The sequence below is a fragment of the Pundamilia nyererei genome, unplaced genomic scaffold (assembly GCF_000239375.1).
Source record: "Pundamilia nyererei isolate P.nyererei 1_Seehausen unplaced genomic scaffold, PunNye1.0 scaffold00020, whole genome shotgun sequence".
NCBI lineage: Eukaryota > Metazoa > Chordata > Actinopteri > Cichliformes > Cichlidae > Pundamilia > Pundamilia nyererei.
Window position 1 is genome coordinate 3,778,751 of NW_005187421.1, and position 19,479 is coordinate 3,798,229.

At 39.5% G+C, this 19,479-nt stretch overlaps 1 protein-coding gene across 1 annotated transcript in view; it reads left to right on the plus strand.

The window, feature by feature from the left end:
* adad1 (adenosine deaminase domain containing 1 (testis-specific)) overlaps window positions 1-18,656 on the plus strand; it is a 21,073-nt gene extending 2,417 nt beyond the window's left edge. Inside the window, exons 2-13 of the mRNA XM_013909153.1 lie at window positions 968-1,141; window positions 1,302-1,442; window positions 1,990-2,160; window positions 2,453-2,530; window positions 4,454-4,579; window positions 5,818-5,941; window positions 8,810-8,980; window positions 11,867-11,942; window positions 12,036-12,192; window positions 13,495-13,729; window positions 18,142-18,274; window positions 18,505-18,656. Of these exons, the coding sequence (XP_013764607.1) occupies window positions 988-1,141; window positions 1,302-1,442; window positions 1,990-2,160; window positions 2,453-2,530; window positions 4,454-4,579; window positions 5,818-5,941; window positions 8,810-8,980; window positions 11,867-11,942; window positions 12,036-12,192; window positions 13,495-13,729; window positions 18,142-18,274; window positions 18,505-18,618 (1,680 nt within the window). The 5' untranslated portion in view covers window positions 968-987 and the 3' untranslated portion in view covers window positions 18,619-18,656. The remainder of the gene's footprint in view (window positions 1-967; window positions 1,142-1,301; window positions 1,443-1,989; window positions 2,161-2,452; window positions 2,531-4,453; window positions 4,580-5,817; window positions 5,942-8,809; window positions 8,981-11,866; window positions 11,943-12,035; window positions 12,193-13,494; window positions 13,730-18,141; window positions 18,275-18,504) is intronic.
* The last annotated feature ends 823 nt before the right edge of the window (window positions 18,657-19,479 follow it).

Here is a 19,479-nt window from a genome sequence, read left to right on the forward strand (position 1 = left end):
GCTAAGTACTCTTTAAAATACCAGAATAGGGAGGATGGTGTAGGTTTAAGTTTATTAGATTGATCAGTATTGCTGAACTATGAAAAAAAATTTTTTTGCATACAGGTATAACAGAATAGCTTTAGTGTAGTTGTTGTTTTAAACTTGAATATGAACTTATACAAAATGCAGCAAGATATTTAAAAAATAGTTTTGTTGATTAAAAAACACTATATCGGATTCATATCGGTATCGGCAGATATCCAAATTTATGATATCGGTATCGGTATCGGACATAAAAAAGTGGTATCGTGCCATCTCTAGTTAATAGCTCTTTGGAAATCACCTTGTAGGTGTAAAACTATTGTATGTTTGTCAAACTGTTGTCAGCTCTTTGAAATTGTCCATAGTTTCAACCAAAACAAAAAGAAACAAACCGTGAGCTTTTGTAACAGGCTGCTGGTAGCAAAGTGCCTAAAGACTGGGAACTTTCTGCATTTAAAACCTTTAAAGCAGGTGTCTCAAACTCCAGTCCTCAAGGACCCGTGTCCTGAACACCACAACACACCTGAATAAAATTAGTAGGTCATTAGCAAGGGTATAGAACTTTACTTCATGCTTATCTGGCAACCTCGAACCCTACTCAAGTAAATTTAAGTAAATGTAAGTGTTTGGAAAAATGTACCTCTAAAAGTATTTTCATTCCACCATCATGTTCATTCACTCATGAGATGCTGTAGCATGAATCAAGTGGCTGAATTACCACCTCAGCATGCAGTCAAGTTCTATAGAGTCTTGCTAGTGACCTACTAATTCTATTCAGGTGTGTTGCAACAGGGACACATGGAAAAGTTTCAGGACACCAGCCCTCGAGGACTGGAGTTTGAGACCCCTGCTATAAGTGAACCCTTTAAACTTTATTTGTTCAGATAAATGTGGTTGATAAGACATGGCTTTAAGTCAAACAGTGCTGTTCTCCTCTTTTCAGAACTGGTGAAATTTGGCAGGATGTATCGAACTGGTGGATCATTTGGGGGTTCCAGAGGAACTTGTATTGAACAAATTCTCAAGAAGAATTTGCCAACGACATCAGGACCAACCCGATCACCATCTAACATGAATACAGGTTTTGATCAGCAAGTGAAAAGCACTTTTAAACCTGGTAGGTTTGAGAAGTTAATCTACTCCAGATACAGCTCCCACAGTGCTCCAGATAATCAATGTTTCAACCCCTTTAAGTTGTGGTTTCTGTTGCAGGTTTCCAAATAGAATCTATATGGGTTTAAAATTTGAATCTGCTTTTTCGTGTTTTCCCTACTAAGGTCATGATGGAAGACCAAAAGTCTCTCCTAAAACACTGATTGCCAGATACAGGAATGGAGAGACAAATGCTATATCTTTGCTCCATCAGCTTGCCCAGACTTTGCAGTTCCATCTGGAAATGAAGGAGACAGTAGCCCCAGGTAAATCTTCCGAGCATGCTGGTGCCATTCAAATACAGATCTAAAATCTTTAACAACATCTATGAAGACGTCTTCACATAATCTATTCAGACAGCTTTACAATGCCACATGGCGTTGTTTATAATGATAGAATACATAGCTGTATTCTATCATTATATATTACTGTTTTTATCTTTGAGGTAAAAGCAGCAATGTTTTAAGGTCTTTCAAGTAAGAAGTGAACTTGGAAATACATTAGAATAATGCAGTTTATTTTTTTATTTATAATGCAATCACAAGATCAGGTCTATGCTAGATTTTTTTTCCTTTTGTTATTTACCCCTTTATACAAAGAAAGAGAAAAAAACTGTTGTTCAAGAAATTAAGGTATTGTGCCAGAGGCTAAGTCATTAGAGGCTGATGTCATTTCAGACTGGATACAAACTGAAGGATCTTCACAAATTGTGACTTCTTGTTATGCACAGTGGCTGACAGAGAAGATGTCAGCCAGATGTTGGGGTATGATTGTAGTAAAATTCATGACTTTTTCCTGTTTTTTCTTTATTAGCCAGTACAACAGGGCTTTATTTTGCCTTTTGCGCTGTGATCGATGGAGTACAGTACAAGACTGGTATAGGGGTAACAAAGAAGGAGGCTCGTCTGAATGCAGCGGAGCTCGCTTTTCAGGATCTCCAGCCCACCCTGGAGAGTCTGAAATCTGCACTTCCTGAAGCATCATGTTAGTATTTGATGAAAATAAAGTGTTTGTTCTGCAGACTCTGAGATGCACATGTTACTTTTTTACAGTATTTATGATGTTGGTTGTTGCGGTTGTTGTTAATATTGGATACACCATTTAACACAGCTTTTTGCTACATTTATTTATTTATTTTTATTGTACATTAAGTAAATGTAAGGCTGTAAATGTTCTTCGAGCCAGTCTTACCACCGATTTTTGACAATTAATTTGGCAACATTAAAAATGCACATTTAAACATTTTACATTTCATTCACTTCTTTGCCTGCTTTAGCCTTGGATGTACCTGCACCTTTGCCAGTGAAAGAGGAGCCCGCCATTTCTGATAGCCATGCTCGTAGAGCCATGCTCGGTAATTCTGGATTTTATATTCTTTGACTGACTTGTTACCTCTCTGTTTGCATATTTTGTAGTAAATGACACTAACAGTAATATTTTGAACACATCTGTATACGTAGCACACAGACCATATTTTATTGTTGCATAATTTGATTTGAGACCACTGACATTTTATTTTTTAAGAGTGCAATAACCTTTTTTTTTTGTCTTTGGCATTGCCATCACATTGGTCTGGCTAAGTGTTAAGGATGATTATGTTGGATAGAGTTAGGGATATACATTATGACTTAGGATAGGTATAGATATAGTCAGGGCAGTCGTCCGGCCAGCTGGGGCCTTTGTATGTAGAGTTTACATGTTCTCCCCATGCTTGGGTGTTCTCTCTGGGTACCCTGATTCTTCCCACTGTCCAAAGACGTGTGTCTTAGTTTAACTGGCAATTCATAATTGGCCTTAGGGTGTGATTGTGTTTGTGTATGGTTTTCTGCCTCTGTGTGAGCCCTGCAATAGACTGGCGAGCTGGATTGGGTGTACACTGCTGATGCATGCATGTCATTTATGCGATATCATTCCTGCCTTATAGATTTTGTCTGCTAAAGTACAACAGCAATGTTTAATTTGAAGGTCAGAGACAAATTTAGTCATATGATTCATTTTACTTATCTAGTCATATCTTGGTTATTTAAATACTTTGTAATGAGAGCAGGTCCTTTTGAACAAGTCCTTGGTTTCAATTTGGGGGACAAACACACTGTCTACTTTCACAATTACTTCATGTTTCCCTTTTGATAACACTACTCACTACTGGAACGTCTGTCCCTGAACAATCCCTCAAGATCTGATTAGATAACCTCTACCTTATTTATCAACGAAGTAGGGAAATTACTTTGACAACAGCCATAAATGTAAACACAACATGTGACAAGATAGCTTAAATAAAATATCGTAGGTCAATAAAGAGAATGCAATATGACAAGACAAATAGCTGAGTGAGTTAAATATTATACAAAAGGAGTACATTTAAATTGAAAATAGAAGAAGAAGCTTAAGAAAGCTACAGGAAAAAGAAGAGGCTAATAGTCAGGCTAGCTCAGGGGCACACAACCATGAGCTAGCCTTGCATAAGATGAGATTAGATAAGCTGTACTTTTTAATTAACTACCAAAGTAGGGAAATTAGTGTGTCAAAGTAGTAAATACAACCAATGACAAAATATCATAGGTCAACAAAGAAAATACTAAATGAAAAGGCAAAATAGCTCAACAAGTCACAATGTACACACAAAAATGAGTACATTTAAATAAAAATGGAAAAGGTATCTTTAAAAGAGTTTTTATGAATACAAATCTGGATACAATAATGAACTTAAGTAAAAATCTAATAAATGAGTACAGGCGTTGAAGATTTCCTATGTCTGTCCTTGTTTTAGCTGAGCTGAAACAGATGTTAGTGAAAGTTCCTCTACATCTCCATAGGAGGCATCAAGTACTTATTCCCTCTGGGTTTTAAGCAGCTTACCAAACTACTCCATCTTATAGTTAGAAAACCTCTCACTGATATGATGATGGCTCGAAAATGCTGTGTTTGTATTCACTAAGCTGCTACAAGTTCAGGCTGCTGGTGGACCTCCTGTGATGCACTTTTTTTCTTTCTCTCATAGTTTGTGTTTTGTCCTATTTATTATTTTTAGCCACTTTATGCTCTTTACTGAGCCGTGTCCTGTTAGAGGTCTCTTCCGGTTAAAAGGGAATTCTTTCTTCCCTTTGTTATCAAGTGGTTGCTCGGGCAGTATCTAACATTTTAGAGCTTACAGTATATGTTAAAATGTGAAGAGCCTTGAGATGGCTGTTGTTTGCACTGACACGTGGAAAGACAATGAACTGACAAATGAATAAGTTGAAGACCTGTCGTTTTCTTTATCTCACCTGTTGTACAGAAAGGAAGCCATTTGTCAATCTGCAGATTCCACATGCTGTCAGGGATCAGCTCACGAAACTGATGAATAGTCACCCAGAGTTCTCCGGATGTGGAGTCACCACAGCAGCATTCATTCTTCAGACTTGTAAGTGAGACCTCAAAGTAAGAACGATAGATGGTAACCAGTCTGTTAGTAGAAAAAAGATTTTAGAATGCTTGATTTAAATCTTCATCTTGAATATAGTGACAGTTTTTTTTTTTGTTTTTTTTAATTCCTTGCAGTGTAAATTAGTCCTATAAGCAACTGCTGTTATCTAATTTCTAAGATTATTGTACAACATTACTTTCAGTATAGTGTAGTTTTAAGTGCTGGATTTGCACAAAAACAATTCATTGAAATACAATAGCTTTGATTTACTGTATAGCGTACAAATATTAGAGCCAAAGACACTTCCTGACATCGTCCTAGAGAAAAGAGAACTTGACAGGTTAGACAAAAACTGTATTTATTGAAGAATCTGTACAGGGGATGACAGGATTTTGTAGGGATGGGAGATAAAACATTTAGTTTATTGTACGGAAATGTTTTGTGTGTTTTTTTTTTTTGTTTTTTTTTCTTTAGTGGGAAGACAAACATTGTTCATTTAACTTTTGAACAGCTGTCAGCTGGTAGCATTTATCAGGTACTGATAAATTCTTAATTATCTCAAGCTCCTCAGACCAAGGTCTTTAAAGAAGAGTTAAATGATATGTAAGAGCACGGAAGTTATCAAAATCATCCAGCTTGGAATTTCTTCTTTAAGATGACAGAGTAAAAGCCAAAATATATATTGAAAGAATTCCAGTGTGTAAAGTAAGCAAAGAGACATCTTCTGTCAGAGTCCTTTGGAAACAGGTACTATATGGAGATAAGATACACAGAAAATAACAGCTGTATGTGTGAAGAAAAAAAATGCAGTGTTGCTGTTTTTACTCTCCCCACCAAACTGGAATTTTCAGCTGATTGGTATAGGTCTGGTCATGTCATGTTATGCCTTAGTGCTGTGTGACAGCCAATGACTGTTTTTATAACACAGCAGTAACCCAAAGCATACCTCAAAATCCAGTTGAACTTTAACAATCAATAGGAAAGGAAAAACCTGCTCAGTGAGCTGTTTTTGGCAGGCCTGGAGTACTTTTTAAAAATTTAATTCCTTATTTAATGGTGACTCGCACAAAATTCTCTCATGGATAAAAAACTGTAGCTATAGATAGAACAACAATACTTTTGTTAAGGAAACTGAAACAGACATGAGTTATATAAATGTTATAGAATGATATGTTGAGTGGCTATCAGGTAAATATGTTGTATTTACCTCTCCTCACACTTTTGTCTTTCTCTAGCCAATGGATATGAAGTGGTTGCTCTTGGGACTGGTAATTTTAATACAAAAGAGAGTATCTCATCGAACGGGAGGATTGTGCATGATTCACACGCAGTTGTCACAGCAAGAAGATCTCTTATGAGGTTTGTTGCAACCATGACCCATATTTTTTTATGTGTCATGTCACGTTATAGCAAATGGTTTTCTCCACTTTATACCATGATGGAAAAATGAAAGCAGTATTTTTTTTTCCCATGCAAATTTGAAACCTGATTTTTAAAATACCCATTAGTTATATGTTGTAATGTTATATTATATGCATTGCAATGTAATAAAATATAATATAATCACTAATTACTTGTGATATTATGTCGTGGCTGAGTGATGTCAACAATATCAATATCATAATTTGTAACATTTTCTCAACAGTGGTAATCGATTGTTTTACTCCAATAAATATTTTGCACACTGTTTATCTAAATCTAATATTTTACAGCTATAGACTCTGGTTAAAAATATTTTTCATTTACCTTGTGGTTTTTGTAGATATAAATAGACCTCTAACGGTAATTGTTTGTCTAATGGAACATACTAAACCAAAGATGATTCATTCTAACCTCAGTACAACACAGCAGTTTAAGTGGATACATGTACACTTAACTCTCGTGTTCTTAAAATGTCGTAATGTATAAAGCACTTTGAGGGCTCAGAGTAGAAAAGCGCTATATAAGAACCAGTCCATTTACCATTTTCCTATTTATCAATGATGGTTATTTAGACACAGATGCAAGTCAATAATACCAGAGCTAATCTCTTAGCTCACTTCACTTGTCTTTACCACTTTTTTGCGGTTTAATAAAAAACTAACTTTATTAAAAAAAATAAAAAGCCCAAAAGTGTGCTTTACACTAACTTATACTCTTCAACCAGCAAATCCAGAGTATACGTTTGGTCCCCAACTTACAATGTGCGTGTAGATTGTAGATGATGTTCATTAATACATCCATCCATACATCAGTCTTCTTCTAATTAGCTGAAGCCAGGTCACGGGCTGCAGCCTAAGCAGAGAAGCCCAGACCTCCTTCTCCACACCCACCTCCTCATTCTTGTCTGGGGTAACACCAAGCATTCCTTGGAGCCAATTTAACTTCTTCAACTGGCTCCTTTTGATGTGGAGGAGTAGCGGCTCTACTCTGAGCCCCTCCTGGATGGCTGAACTCCTCTCTCTAAGGGAGAGGCCAGTCACCCTTCGGAGAACGCTAATTTCCATGTCCTGGTCGCTAGTTTTGGACATCCACCCCTACAGCGCCTCCTGCAAGTGGTGGGCCTACAGGAGGGGGGCCCATGTCCCTTTTTCAGGCTGCACCCGACCCGGCCCCATGGTCTAAGGCCTGGCCACCAGTCGCTCACCCTCTGGCACCCTCCCCAGATCTGTAACCCTGAGTGAACTCTTCCCTGGGTCTTCTCCTCCTGGGGTTTTTTGAATCACTCTTTGTCTAATCCCTCACCCAGGATTTGCCATGGGAGACCCGCTGATAGGTAAGATAACATAGCCCCTGGGATCCCTGGGACTCTGCTCCACCACGATAAAGTAGCGATTCATGGAAGGTCATTAACCCTTTAAAGCCGGTCGGAGTGGGCACGCTCCGTTTTGCGTAACTAGTTTTAAAGCACTATAGAACCGGAACCACGTAAGCTAGCACAATCATTTTTTTTTGCATATGAAACCGGAGGAGTTGTACTTACATCTTATGCCATCAGCTTGTCCTAAGTCACGGTTTCCTTCCACATGCAGCTTTGCAAAAATTGCATAAAAAGCACTTGCAGCAACAAGCTCCAGAAACAGGCTTTGCCGATCCGATCAGCTGTTCATAACACTTCCTATGTTGGAATAGACGTCAGGGCGAACTATCGCATGGCCCGAAACCGGAAGTGACGTCGTTTTCACAGAAAATTTTATTTTTTACCTTCGGGGCCTTATAAGCCTATACTGGTGTTTTTATAAGTCATGTTTGACTTCATGCTTTTCTGAATAGTTTCTGTGATGCTTAGAACTCAAATTGCACTGCTGGAAATAGTTTATTTTGGTGCACATGCTGGTTTTTTTGGGGTTTTTTTTTTTTTTTTTGCAAATTTGCATTATAATATTTATTTTCGTTTTTCCTGCAGTATATAAAAAATCGGTGTATCTCAAAAATAAAACTATGAAGACACTCAAAATAAATTTCCTCTTGTTGGAAACTATTTTTCTTAAATCTTAAATTTCTCTAACTAGAAATATATGTAAAAAGACACAAAAAAACAAAACAATTTTTGATTTTTTTGTAGTGTATTGCACTTTTTTGTAATTTATGTAGTTGCTATGGACTTAATGCATACATATTATTAAAATGTGGGCTATAATGGTTGTATTGATGTATAGCAATTGAAATGCTCCCAGAAATGGGACTGCAGCATGTAAAATATAACGATAAGCTCTGGCAGACTTGGTTCTATGGTAGGTCTTAAAGGGTTAATCATGTTCATTAATACAATCAAATATAATCATTCCCTTTTTTAAGGTTTCATTTGTGTGTCCTGACCTACTTTGGTATAGGCTGATTGCAAATGTTTTCAGTTAATATGTTTTGTCCACTAAAATTCTAGCAGACTTTTAATTTGAAATCGTTATCATTTCTGAATATATAGAGATTAATGACTATCATGTATAAAGAGCTTATGTGCAAATGTGTCTGACAATGGCTGGCTTTATTTCCTGTTTAAATGTTAAGAGATCTCTGAAAGCAATGTTTTGAGGTCTGCGGGCAAACATGTTGCTTGTGTATTTCTTTGTCTTTTGGAGACCTTAAAGTAAGCTAACTACAGCAAACCTCACATTATGCTCAAATGGGTCAGTATAGTAGCTTTAACTTCAAGATTTAGTGATATTGCAGATTTTCACTTTTAAAAAATGTTACTACATAGATCTATGGCCACTTTGCACAGAATAAGTAATATCTCCTTGTTGGCAGGTTCCTGTACCGGCACCTGCTGATGTTTTTCAGCAAAAATGCAAATCTCACTCAGAAGTCAATCTTCCAGCAAAGCAGCAGCAGCAGCTTCCTCAGCCTGAAGAGTGGTATAACTCTTCACCTCTATGTCAACCAACTGCCAAAGGGTGCTGCGCAGATCCCTTCCAAACTGTAAGTGCTTATCAGCTTAACCCCACAGAAGTTCATTTCCTTTAACGCCTCTTCTCTCTCGCTTTTGAAAACAGGTGAACAAAAATATGTTGCCTACATTTTAGCAGATTTTTTTTGCTTCTTACCCATCTTTGTAGTAATGACTGAAACACACAGCATGAACCTGAAATGGTTTACACAGGCTCTGGCATAATAATGACCTTTTTAATATTGGCTTACTCATCTCACTCAGTTTAGCAGTTTACTCATACTCAGTTTAATATAGGAAAAATACCAATACATAATTAACACTGTGTCAGGTGCAGTGCTTTTCCAGCCAGAGGCTGCAGTTATGTCATATTTGACCTGGTCCTGATAATAGCAGTGATTTAATGGACTGAAAGAGGAACATATACGGCCCAAGTCTAATGGCTGTATGGAAATCTCATACTAAAAGATTTGTTATACTTAGGAGGCAGAGTTTAGTTTTGAAACGTGACTAAAAAAATAAAGTTTATTATATATAACATTATTTTGATGATGTAGATAAGAATCTGTTCACATGAACCATTTCTGAAAACTCACAGGCAAGAACTTATTTTCATAAATCTTAAATCAGAAGTGTCCAACTCCAGGCCTTAGGGACTGGTGTTCTGCGGATTTTAGATATTATGCTGGGTCAACACACCTGAATCAATGATTATTTCATTACCAGGCCCCTGGAGAACTTCAAGACATGTTGAGGAGGTAATTTAGCCATTTAAATCAGCTGTGTTGGATCAAGGACACATTTTAAAAACTCCAGGACACCCTCTCTTGAGGCCTAGAGTTGGACACCTCTGTCTTAAATGGTTATAGAGTAATAATACATTTTGATCAGTCCACAGGTGAAAATTATTTTAAGAGGTAAAAAAAAACAAAAACCCAATCACGTCACATCAATCAAGTTTTTGCTCTTGTCACCCCACATTTATTGCTTCTTGATGTATTACTATTTGTTTTTGTTTAATGTGGATGAATGGAGACAAATGTTAGTGGGTAGTGCGCTCGCTGTTAACATATCCCCACTGATTGTACTCCCCTACTATCCTATTGTGCTTTTTCATAAATGTATGTGGTTCTGGGTTGTTAAACTCCCCGAATACCAGAATCTTTATGCACATGCACCATCCCGGTAAACTGTCAGAAAACAAGACTTGGATCTATTTCTTCAACAGTGCTGAGCAGAAAATGCTAAAAAAAAAAAAAAGGCATGAACTTTAATAGTTGACTGAGTGTTTCTAGTTAAAGCACATTAACATGTATCTGTATGAGGTTGGATGATGATCAAATCCCAGTTTTTTATCAATTTGTGCTATTGACAGTGCAGTTGGCAGCAGATTGATGCAGCAAAAGCAGTACAGCTCTGAGACATGTATGCTTAGCTCAAAGTCTAACACACATTTTCCACTAAAATACCTGAAACTCACTTCGTGTTACCACATTTGATTGAACCTCCCACATATTTATGCCTCTCCACCCACCAAAACGCAAAACAAAGATGAGCAAAGCAAATTTCGGGGGTGCTTTTCATTATGGTAACATGTCTGCTCACTTTCCTCACTCACTCTAATTCTTGCTTCTTAGTTTACACTAGCAAAATTATAAAAGAGAGAAATGTGAAGCTGACATACCTTGATATCATACCATATACTGATAAATCAGTTTTAAACAATCCAGTCTTTAAGTGATGACGTGATGAATCCTGCTTCCGTGCCCAAACTACTCCACGTTTAATAAGGCTTTTGTGTTTTTTACGTTTTCATGCTTTGTATCTTGTTCTTTTTGATCTCAACAAGCCCCTAAAAACAGTCACCGATCACTGTCGGCCTCTCTGGTTTTATTACCGCTAATCATTTTAAAGCTCACTTTTTAAAACCTTACGATGTAACTACAGACCAGCCCATGCAGCAGTATATTAATAACTAACCTTGTATTATGGATGGATTATCTCAGTTGTTCTCCCGACTGAAGTTCGGTCTGTTCGGTGTGGTCAGCATCCTGCCATGTGACTGCATTTGTCCCGAACCTTCAGCAACCATCACGTTAACTTTTATGGAGTGGAAAAAATTTGGCATTCATCCTTCAGCTTCACTGTTTATATTATGCTAACATAGCTGTGTCGCTAGCGATCACGTAGCACATCATTATATAACCCTACAAACGTCACTGCTGTCTACTTTCCTGTCTTCATTTATGTCGGAAATGATAGCAGAGCTGTACATCTTAATTTGATTCGGAAATCCCTCAGTGAGAACATGGTATATTATATTTAGATGGAATCTAGCAAGCTAACGTCCTGCTAACTTCTAACTCCGTAAAATTTCATAAATTTGGTTTTCATGGATGCCTGGATGTTAAATGTAATTGTTACACCTGGTAGAGCAGCAACGCTGATCATTTTATTACAGATGAAAGGATTTAGACAGTTTTTAACTCTGTGATGCCGCAGTGATCGTGTGACTTAGGGACCTTCAGCGAAGTTTGGGCCCACACAGGGCTAATGACGTCAGACTTAAAGACTGGATATTAGTTACTTGTGAGATAAACGGATGTCATTAAGTCACAAGAGAGGACACTAGGAAGCATAGGTTAGCATAACAAAAGGCACCCAAGATAATACCAGAGTGTGCGAGTGCAGCTTGCATTGGTTTTTGGAATGCGGCTGAAACGTGGTCCATGAAGAACCTGATGTCAGCTATCTGTGAGTGATGTTGGTTAAGAGTTAAATTAATTAGAACTTCAGTTTAAACAGTTCGGGTTATAGAAGTTTGAATAACATCTTGAAAGATATATCTCTAAATAATATCTCTAAAGATCTTATTCAAGGTCAGAAATATTTTTCTCACCTTTCTGCTTAATTTGCAGGCGCCTGAACCCACTCTCCATGTCAGCATGGCAAGTTAACAACGAGATCAGCCTACACCTGTCTGTGGAGGGCAAGGTGTTGTTTAATTTCTTTTATCTGCTGAACACCTAAATGATTCACCTGTATCTGTGTTGATGCATAAGTATAAAGGTGTACTTTCTTTTAAAGGTGTTCTCGGTTTTCTCATCACTCCTTGATCACTCTAACTCCAAAGTTGTCAGCATGTCCACAACAGACAAGATCACTCAGTGGCAGGTCCTTGGATACCAGGGAGCCTTGCTTAGCCACTTTATCGAGCCCATCTATGTCCACAGCATCCTCATAGGCAAGTAATAAAATCAGTCATGCTCCTTAAGGGTAGTTGGGAATCACCCTGTATTTGTTACCTTTTCCAAAATATGAGGAGGTAGCAAATGAGAGACCCTGTTTTTTTGTTTTTTTTGTTTTCTTATTTTTATTTATTTATTTTTTATCATTATGCAAAAGTGCATCACCACCAAGTTCAAATACACCAGTAGAATCACTCCACGTTGGCACTGGGTTAGACAGTGTGGGTGAATGCTAGACGTCTTCATTTGTGCCGTTAATAGTGATATGAACACAGTTCTTGTGCTTTTGTCATTTCACAAAGTTTTTACAAAGCACTAGTCTCTCACACAGTCCCAATTTAAAATGGAATAGAGCAAGCATCTTAAAGATTCATTTCATTTCAGGGCTGGGAGGACTCTATTAGGGTGTACTTCACATCATAAAAAGATAGGACAAATTGTTTTTCCAAGACAGATCTTAGTGTAGTACCTGCTGTCATTTAAAAGTACAGTGGAACCCCGACTTACGAAATTAATTCGTTCCTGAGGGTCTTTCCTAAGTCGAAAATTTTCCTAAGTCGAAGCACCCATTGCGCGTTTTGAGTGAGGCGATGCTGAACGATAGGCTAATTGCTAACTAGAACAACAATACGTCGTTCAAGTGGAACAGCGAAGCTCAAGTACGGAAGCCAAGGGGTTGTCACACGATTCAGAAGGCATTGTGGGCATTGTAGGCTCAGCCAATCAGAGCCAGCGGATTTCGTTACTCGGGCATTTTGCCGTAACACAGGCAGAAATATTGCCATTCAGTGCCTTCGTAGCTTGAATTTTTCGTGAAACCGGGTATTCGTAAGTCGGGGTTCCACTATATGTGGCAAAGAAACAAACTGATGGCTCTACATTTCATACTCATACAATTCCTTCTGTAACTTTGTGTAACCCTACATAAGATCAATGTATGCACCTGCTTTTAGGCAGGTGAAAAACAGTTGACAAATTCCCCAAGTTGTCCTTTTGACAATGTATCACTATGTCACAGTAGTGTATCCTCAAGTTTCCAAGTTATTTTTACAAAGGTAAAGTAATAATTTTCTTCCTTCCTCTCCTTTTTCATAATCATAATGACTTTGACCACATTGATTCAGTATGTAAGGGATGGGGAAACTCCAAAATGAGTTATACTCTATATTTGCAGCAAACAAAGTCAAACACCTTCACAATTGCAGATTGCAGCAAGATTAGTCATAAAAAAATGATACCACTAACTGAAGGAAACTACATATGATTCTGTGTCTTGTAACTTTAAATCAACCTTGCAGGTGACTCTGACTGTAGTGAAATTCGTGGCATGGAGATGTCTGTCAGCCAGCGTGTAGAGGGCATCACCTCCAAGCTGCCCATGTTCTATTGCATGATGAGGCCTCACATTAGCCTGGTGCCATCTGCGGCTTCCAGTCATGCAGGCGGTAACCAGCTGACCTACGGTATCAACTGGAGCGAGGGAGACAGCTCCCTGGAAGTTGTGGATGGTCTGGAGGGCAAGACCATAGAGGAGTAAGAATCACTGTATAGGAAGTTGGGAGAATTGAGGGGTTTTGGGGTTTGATACTTATTTTTATATGCTTTATTTTAGTTATACTTTTAAAATGAAGCATCTTAAAATAATACGCTACCAGTGAAAAGTTTGGACACACCTTCTCATTTAATGGTTTTTCTCTATTTATGCTACTTTCTAGATTGTAGATATAGACATCAAATATAAAACAAGATATATGGAATTGTGTAGCAAAGAAAGAAATCATGAATAACTCTGAGTATATGTGATATTTTAGATTACTGAAAGTAGCCACCCTTTGCTTTGTTGACAGTGCTGCAAACCCTTGGCCTGTTAGTGAGCTTCATGATGTGGTCACCTGAAATAGTTTTCGCTTCAGAAGTTTTCCTTGCCAGGATTAATTTGTGTAATTTCTTGCCGTCTTAATGGGTTTGGGACCATCAGTTGTGTTGGGCAGAAGTCAGGTTGGTACAAAGTGAACAGCCCTATTTGATAACTGTTATAATTTCATATTATGGCAAGAACCAATCAGCTAAATACGCATTTGATTTACAGGTACAACATATTTATGACCACAATTTGAGCCCATACAATCCATCATTACTTTAAGAACTGAAGGTTAGTCAGTCTGGAAAATTGCAAAAACTTTGAATGTGTCCCCAAGTGCAGCTGCAAAAACCATCAAGTGCTATGATGAAACTAGCTAACATGAGGACTGTCCCAGGAAAGGAAGACCAAGAGTCACCTCTGCTGCTGTGGATAAATTCATCCGCGTCACCAGCCTCAGAAACCACAGCACCTCAGATGAGAGCCCAGATAAATGCCAGTAGCAGACACATCTCTACATCAACTGTTCAGAGGAGACTGCACGAATCAGGTCTTTGTTGTAAAAATGCTGCTAAGAAACCATTACTAAGAAAAAGTAATAACAGATATGTTTGGGCCAAGAAACGCATGGACCAGTGAAATCTGTGCTTTGGTCTGATGAGCCCAAATTTGAGATCTTTGGGTCCAACCGCTGTGTCTTTGTGCGACACAGAAAAGGTGAACGGATGGTTTCCAAATGCATGGTTCCCACTGCGGAGCATGCTGGAACAGGTGTCAATGTGTGGGGGTGCTTTGCTAGTGACACTGTTGGGGATTTATTCAAAATTGAAGTCACACTAGTTGTACCATAATTTATTTTTCAACAGGAAAATGACTCCAAACACGCCGCCAGGCTGTGTAAGAGCTATTTGACCAAGAAGGAGAGTGATGGAGTGCTGCACCAGATGGCCTGGCCTCCATAGTCACCTGACCTAAACTCAATCGAGATGGTTTGGCATCAGATGGACCACAGAGTGAAGGCAAAAATGCCCAACAAGTTCTTGTGACCTCTGGGAACTCCTTCAAGACTATTGAAAAGCCATTTTAGGTGACTACCTCATGAAGCTCATCAAGAGAATGCCAAGAGTGTGCAAAGCAGTAATCAAAGCAAAGGATGGCTATTTTGAAGAATCTAAAATATAAAACATGTTTTGAGTCTACATGTGTTTTGTGGACTTGGAGAAGGCATTCGACAGTGTCCCTCAGGTGGTCCTGTGGGGGGTGCTCCGGGAGTATGGGGTGTCATTGCTACGGGCCATTCAGTCCTTATACGACCATTACAAGAGCTTGTTCTGCATAGCCGGCAATAAGTTGGACTCATTCCTGGTGGGTGATGGGCTCCGCCAGGGGCTGCCCTTTGTCAATGATTCTGTTCATAATTTTTATGGACAGAATTTCTAGGCATAGCCAAGTGGCGGAAGGCTTTCACTTTGGTGGTCTCAGGATCTCATCTCTGCTTTTCACAGATGATGTGGTCCTGTTGGCTTCATCAGGTGATGGCCTCCAGTTCGCCTTGGAACGCTTCGCAGCCGAGTGTGAAGCAGTGGGAATGAGAATCACCACCTCCAAATCTGAGGCCACGGTCCTCAGCCGGAAAAAGGTGGAGTGCCCACTCCGGGTCAGGGACGAGACTGCCCCAAATGGAGGAGTTTAAGTACCTCGGGGTCTTGTTCACGAGTGATGGGAAAAGGGAGCGGGAGATCGACAGATGGATTGGTGCAGTGGCTGCATTGATGCGGCGCTATACCGGTCTGTTGTGGTGAAGAGAGAGCTGAGCGTAAAAGCAAAGCTCTCAATTTACCGGTCGATCTACGCCTCTACCCTCACCTATGGTCACGAGCTGTGGGTAGTGACCGAAAGAACGACATCGCGACTACAAGCGGCGGAAATGGGTTTCCTCCCAAGGATGGCTGGCCTCTCCCTTAGAGATAGGGTGAGAACCCAGTCCTTGGAAATGCCTGCACTTTCTATCACCTCGGAGTACTACACACCACAGGAAATGGTGGGCTTTAAAAAGACAAATCATAGAGTGAAGAAGACCTGGAAGAAGGAGAAGAAATCCATTGCAGATGACTTTCACCTCAATGACACCTGCAGCTCTGACTTTGGCTCCAGGACACGTGGCCGAGGCCTCAAACAGGAGAATGATGAAGACCAAGAAGTAAAGAAGGAGGAGAAGGTGGTGACGCATGAAATCCACCTGCTGTCTGGCGACATCAGGATGACAGAAATGGACATAAGCGACAATGAGGAATTTACCCCTCCTGAGCATGCTGTAATTGAGGAGGATGAGGCAGAGCAGGAACTGCAGAAGCAGAGGAAGCTGAAGCAAATGCAGCTCCTGAAAGACTCTGGGGAGAAAGTGGCAGAGCAGGTTAAGAACCTTGTTAAAAATGACAACGAAGACCATCCTGACAAGAGGAACAACATTTTTTTTTTAATGCTACCTCAGAGTTTTGCAGAATCCTGGGTGATATCCCAACATGCGGACTGTCAGGCAACAGAGGACCAGGAAGACATTATGGACTTTGAACAGGAGGAGGAAAAAGATGATGCTGGAGGTTAAGACTCTTGATATGGATGAGAATGTTGGATGGAGTTAACCTGGATCACGAGCAAAATCAACCAGATTTTGCCACAGCCTGTGCCACCATTTTGGACGAGGAGCCCATCGTCAACTCTGGCCTCGTTGCTGCACTGTTGCTGTGCAAAAATAAGGGTTTGTTGGACACTCAAGTGCAGAAAGTAGCACGTGTCAAAGCACCAAAGGGTGCCCTGCCCAATGGTGACTAGTGCATTGAGGACAAGATGGGCTTTGATGACAAGTACAGCCGCAGAGAAGAATACAGAGGTTTCATGCAAGACTTCAAGGAGGATGGCTGCAAGCCTGACGTCAAGATTGAGTACGTGGAGGAGTCTGGGCGGAAACTCACTCCAAAAGAAGCTTTTAGGCAGCTCTCCATCTATTCAACGGAAAGGGGTCTGGAAAAATGAAGACCGAGAGGAGGATGAAAAAGCTGGAGGTAGAGGCGTTGCTGAAGAAGATGAGCAGCAGCGATACCCCTCTGGGAACTGTGGCTGTACTGCAGGAGAGGCAAAAATCCCAGAAAACACCATCTATTGTGCTTGGAAACAGTATGAATGCAAACACAATTACTAAATAAGCATGAGCGGAGAAGTGTATTATAATTGTGTATAATTAACGTAGAAACATTCATGTGCATAGATAAAATACACCACACATATACACATCTTTTAATTAATGTCTATGATTTAATGTCCTAGTTTTTTGAAGCTGCAATGTTGTGTTTTTAATTGTTCAATAAAATCAGTACAATTCAGAAGGGGAAAAAAAGAGAGAGAGAGAGGGTGATTCGGCCATTTGGAAGGGGCTCAGAGTAAAGCCATTGCTCCGCCACATCGAAAGGAGCCAGTTGAGGTGGTTTGGGCATCTGACAAGGATGCCCCCTGGGCGAGGTTTTCTGGGCATGTCCCACCGGGAGGAGGCCCCAGGGCAGACCCAGGACACGCCGGAGAGATTATATCTCTCGGCTGGCCTGGGAACACTTTGGTGTTCCCCCAGATAAGCTGGAGGAGGTGGCTGGGGACAGGGAGGTCTGGGCTTCTCTGCTTGGCCTGCTGCCCCTGAGACCTGGCCCCGGATAAGCGGAAGAAAATGGATGGATGGATGTTTTGAGTTATTTTATGCTTTTTTTGTTTTACATAATTCCATGTGTTCATATGTAGTTTTAATGCCTTCAGTGAGAATCTACAATGTAAATAGTCATGAAAATAAAGAAAAACCATTAAATGAGAATGTGTGTCCAAACCTTTGACTGGTGGTGTATACCCTAAATAATATACGAGAAATGACTAATTGAAAGATCAGATTATTGTAAGGTTTTTACTAGACCACTTGGAAATGTAATTAACATGTTACCAGATAAATTGAGAACTATAGGCAGTATCCTTTTTTGACTCAACTCGGGCTGTATTAGAACATCATAACTAGAGTTTCATACTGATTTATTTATTTGGTGTGTAGCTCTCCCTTTAAGAGTGGATCTGCCCTAGCAAGCCGTCTGTGCAAAGCAGCGATGATGCACCGCTTCAGGTTGGTGGCCAAAGAGGCTCAGAGGACGGACCTGCTGGCCACAAGTACCTACAGAGAAGCCAAGGTAAACTCAGCACCTTCTTCTGTGTAATCTGAAACTTTATTTTAGCAATGTAAACTGCTGTACACTGATCCAATAGAAAGCAAATGCTGTTAAACACGTTAAAATAACCACCACACAAGCTTATTGTATTTTCTGCTTTTTTAAATGACCGTTTCCTGACTTGCTGAATTGTTGTTTTAAAAAGAACCCCAAGCTGTTATTCATACTATATATTTTTTGGGTCACTGAAGATGATGGCAAAGCCATACCAGGAAGCCAAGAATGTGCTGCGGGCGTACCTGTTGCAGAAGGGCTTTGGTTCCTGGCAAGACAAGGTTTTGGTTAGTGATAACTTCAGCATGTGAATAATGTTACAACATTAAAGAAGAATGTTGATCAATAATCAGTTGTGTTCAAAACGTTCAGCCTACTTTTCATTTGCACCACTTGCTGCATGTTGGTTTCAGAATTTGTTTTTTCAAAATACGTTTAAAGATTTGTAGAAAATAATTTGAAAGCACCCAACATAGAATATTGCACCACAACTGGTCTTTAGTTTTGCTTCTTTCAGTTAATACATGTACTGTATATTAAGTACATTCTTTCTTTATTAACATTTTCACTGGTTCATATACTGTATCTTTTGTGATGGAAATGGCCATAGAGCTTAGGACAGAAAAAATAAAAGTATGTCAGCCAAAGCTCATATCTATTTTTTTTGCCACTTGTATTTTTTATGGTGAATTTTCTGTTGGAGTCAAATTGTTACTTACATTTGTAAGTCTTAGTTCAAGCAGCATGATCAAAGACATTCCTTTGTTTCTCACCCCCTCCCCAGACTGTTGAACGGTGGGGGAGGCTGTAGTGTTTTATTATGGGACATCCTATGTGAAGGTTCTCTTTTCTTGTTTAGTAAGCTTCCTGCTTTTAGGACCCTTTTGTCGGCAGGAGTTCACACAAACGCACTCACATGCATACAGACATGCACATTCTCACACATGCATACACACATACAGTGGGGCAAAAAAGTATTTAGTCAGCCACCGATTGTGCAAGTTCCCCCACTTAAAATGACAGAGGTCAGGGATTTGCACCAGAGGTACACTTCAACTGTGAGAGACAGAATGTGGAAAAAAAAATCCATGAATCCACATGGTAGGATTTGTAAAGAATTTATTCGTAAATTAGGGTGGAAAATAAGTATTTGGTCACCTCAAACAAGGAAA